The sequence below is a fragment of the Chelonoidis abingdonii genome, unplaced genomic scaffold (genome assembly GCF_003597395.2).
Source record: "Chelonoidis abingdonii isolate Lonesome George unplaced genomic scaffold, CheloAbing_2.0 scaffold2702, whole genome shotgun sequence".
Taxonomy (NCBI): Eukaryota; Metazoa; Chordata; order Testudines; family Testudinidae; genus Chelonoidis; species Chelonoidis abingdonii.
In genome coordinates, this window is record NW_027426963.1 from 1 (window position 1) to 2,735 (window position 2,735).

The window sequence follows — 2,735 nt, forward strand, 5'->3', positions numbered from 1 at the left end:
ACCCACCCACCCACACACTTGGACTGGAGACCCTTGCTTGCACTGCACCCACACCCCTCTGTAAGGGGGGGCAGAGACCTGGACTGAGGCCAGCTTGCATGCAGTCTTTTTGTTGGGTGGGAGGTTCAGTGAGTCTCTTCTCTGCTTCTGGCAAAACCAAACCGAGGGAGCCCCGACCCCAGTGACTCTCCCCCCACATGTAGAAGGATGAGGAGAAACCAGAGAGGGGATAAGTCCCTGCTGGGAGGCAATCACATGCAAGTGCAGCAGGATGTGCATTCACATGCAGGGAGGTGCGCATGAGGGTGCATATGCACCCACAGTGTGATATGAATACCTACGAGCGCAGACACACGAGACTCGTATGTGTCTGCGTCTACACAGTGGTCCAGGCAGGTGCATAAGCACAGGCAGACGTGTATGCAGATGTTTGTGTCCTGACACTATCCATATGATATGAATATGCAGAAGTGCCTGAGACAGGTGCACAAAGACGCAGGCCGGTACACACACAGGCACATGAGCGTCCAACTGGTGCAAGACTGAGCAGAGACTAGAATCCCACCTGGCCCGGAGGAAGCGGAATCCTGCCTCTCTCTAGCAAACCTGAATGGCTGAGACTCCGCCGAGGGGGTGTGCATGGGAAGGGAGGGTACCCCAGTTCGTTAATAGCTCTACACACCTACAGATTCCCCACATACTGCCTACCCATGTCCTCCTCCATGGTGGCAGCCTGGGTACCACGTGGCACTCACAGGCTCTGTTCTCCCCTCAGATACAGAAGGTGCAGAGAAGCCACGGTTCTACCTGCTGACCAAGGACAATGGGGAGAACTTTGGGTTCTGCCTACGTGAGGAGGTGGGGTACAAGGGGCACATCATCCGGCAGGTTGTGTGCGGGGGGATGGCCCACCGCAGGGGCCTGCAGGATGGGGACCGGATCCTGGAGGTGAACGGTGAATATGTGGACAACATGGAGCACTTCAGGGTAAGGTGTGGGCTGGTGGGCAGGGCTGAGCGTCCAGGCCTGTGTCTAGCACCATCAGCTCAGCCTGGTTAACAGGGTGAACTGCCATGGGGCACTGGCTGCCCCACACTGTACCCTTCTGATTCTCCATGGTAGGAGCCGGCAGAGACTTGGCATGGGCCTGAGCCATAACAGCTGGCTCAAGAACCAAACTCCCCTGGAGCTCCAATGTATTGGGATCTGGGCTTTGGTTCAAGTTTGTCTCCCAAGAGCAGTTGGGTGCCTCCCGTGAAATGAGTTTCCTGGGCCTCAGCTCAATTCCTAATGTGCACAGCATGAAAATGGTCACTCCCCCTGGTCCCTTGCTGGCAGCATTACCCCAAAGCGTGAGCAGGCAGTGAAGGCAGAGCCCCCTTCTCTATCCTAGCAGGGTTGAGTCACATTGCCAGGGCAGGGCTGGGAAGCTTGTCTTGCTGCAGCCCAGGTTCTCCCAGTCCTGTGGCCAAACAGAGGACTAGTGTCTCTAGGACTGTCCATTTAGTTCCATCTGCCAGCATGACATCCCTCCCAAGACCTGTGTTTGGAGCCCCTGGCCCTGGGCCCATGTGTGTGGGCTCTCTTGCAGGTGGTGCAGAAGATCAAGGCCAGTGGTAACCAGGTGGCTGTTGCAGTCCTAGATGGCAATGCCTACGAAGTTGCAAAAGCCCTCGACAAGAACCTGGCAGAGCTGCTGCCAGGCCACACCAGGCCACGGCTCTGCCACGTCGTGAAGGACAAAAGTGGCTTCGGCTTCAGCATTTCAGCTCCAGAAGGTAAAAGAAAACGTCAAAACCCTGCCAGTGCTTCCTGTGTGTATTCCACTGCCTGCTTCCCATGGCAAGGCCAGCCGGGCCTCCCGGTGTGGGACGCTTCTCCGCACCAGCCGGGCCTCCCGGTGTGGGCCTTCCAGCACTGTCCCATTTTCTTTGCTCTGCTTTCCATGCAGGTGTGAAGGGCTCGTTCCAGCTGTCCGTCATGAGCAACGGCCCAGCAGATAAAGCGGGTGTCCCCTCTGACTCCTGGCTGCTCGAGCTCAACGGGACCAGCGTGAGGAACTACACTTATGCACGGCTCACCAGGAAGGTACACGCCCAGGCCTAGTGTCCCACTGCCAGGCTGTGACCTGGGGGGCCGCCTGGTCGCAGACTGGCCCAAGTCTCCCCTCATGTCCTTGGAACGTGTCTGTCAGACACTTGCTGCCTTTTGCCTTACTAGATCCCATTTCCCTCCCTCCCACCCACCCATCACTGAACTCCTCTCTGCCCTGCATCGGGCCCCCTTCGTCTGCCTCTCTGCTCCTACTCACCATTCCTCAGTCACTGTCCCTCTGCCCTTCCTTCACCTCTATTCTCCTGTCCCTGCCTTCCCTCTTCATGTGCCTGTCCCTCCCCCATGGCCTTCATCCTCTTCTCCACCCCATTCCCCCTCACAGTCACGCCTCATCTAAGGCAGGCAGTGTCTGTCTGTCTAAAGCAGGGGTAGGCAACCTATGGCACGCGTACCAAAGGCGCCACGTGAACTCATTTTTCAGTGGCACTCTCACTGCCTGAGTCCTGGCCACTGGTCCGGAGGGCTCTGCATTTTAATTTAATTTTGAAATGAAGCTTCTTAAACATTTTACTTTACTTTTACTTAAACATTATTTACTTGACATACAACAATGGTTTAGTTTTATATTATAGACTTATAGAAAGAGACCTTCTAAAAACGTTAAAATGTATTACTGGCAC

General features: G+C 55.7%; 1 protein-coding gene across 1 annotated transcript; it reads left to right on the forward strand.

Annotated features, from left to right (window-relative positions):
• Positions 1-688: 688 nt before the first annotated feature.
• Positions 689-2,484, forward strand: LOC116816966 (Na(+)/H(+) exchange regulatory cofactor NHE-RF4-like; the record flags this gene model as incomplete). The annotated part of the gene is made up of 3 exons (XM_032766667.2): positions 689-987; positions 1,592-1,778; positions 1,952-2,484. Coding segments are annotated over 3 exons (641 nt in total), but the record flags the coding sequence as incomplete, so codon positions are not given.
• Between the last annotated feature and the right edge of the window lie 251 nt (positions 2,485-2,735).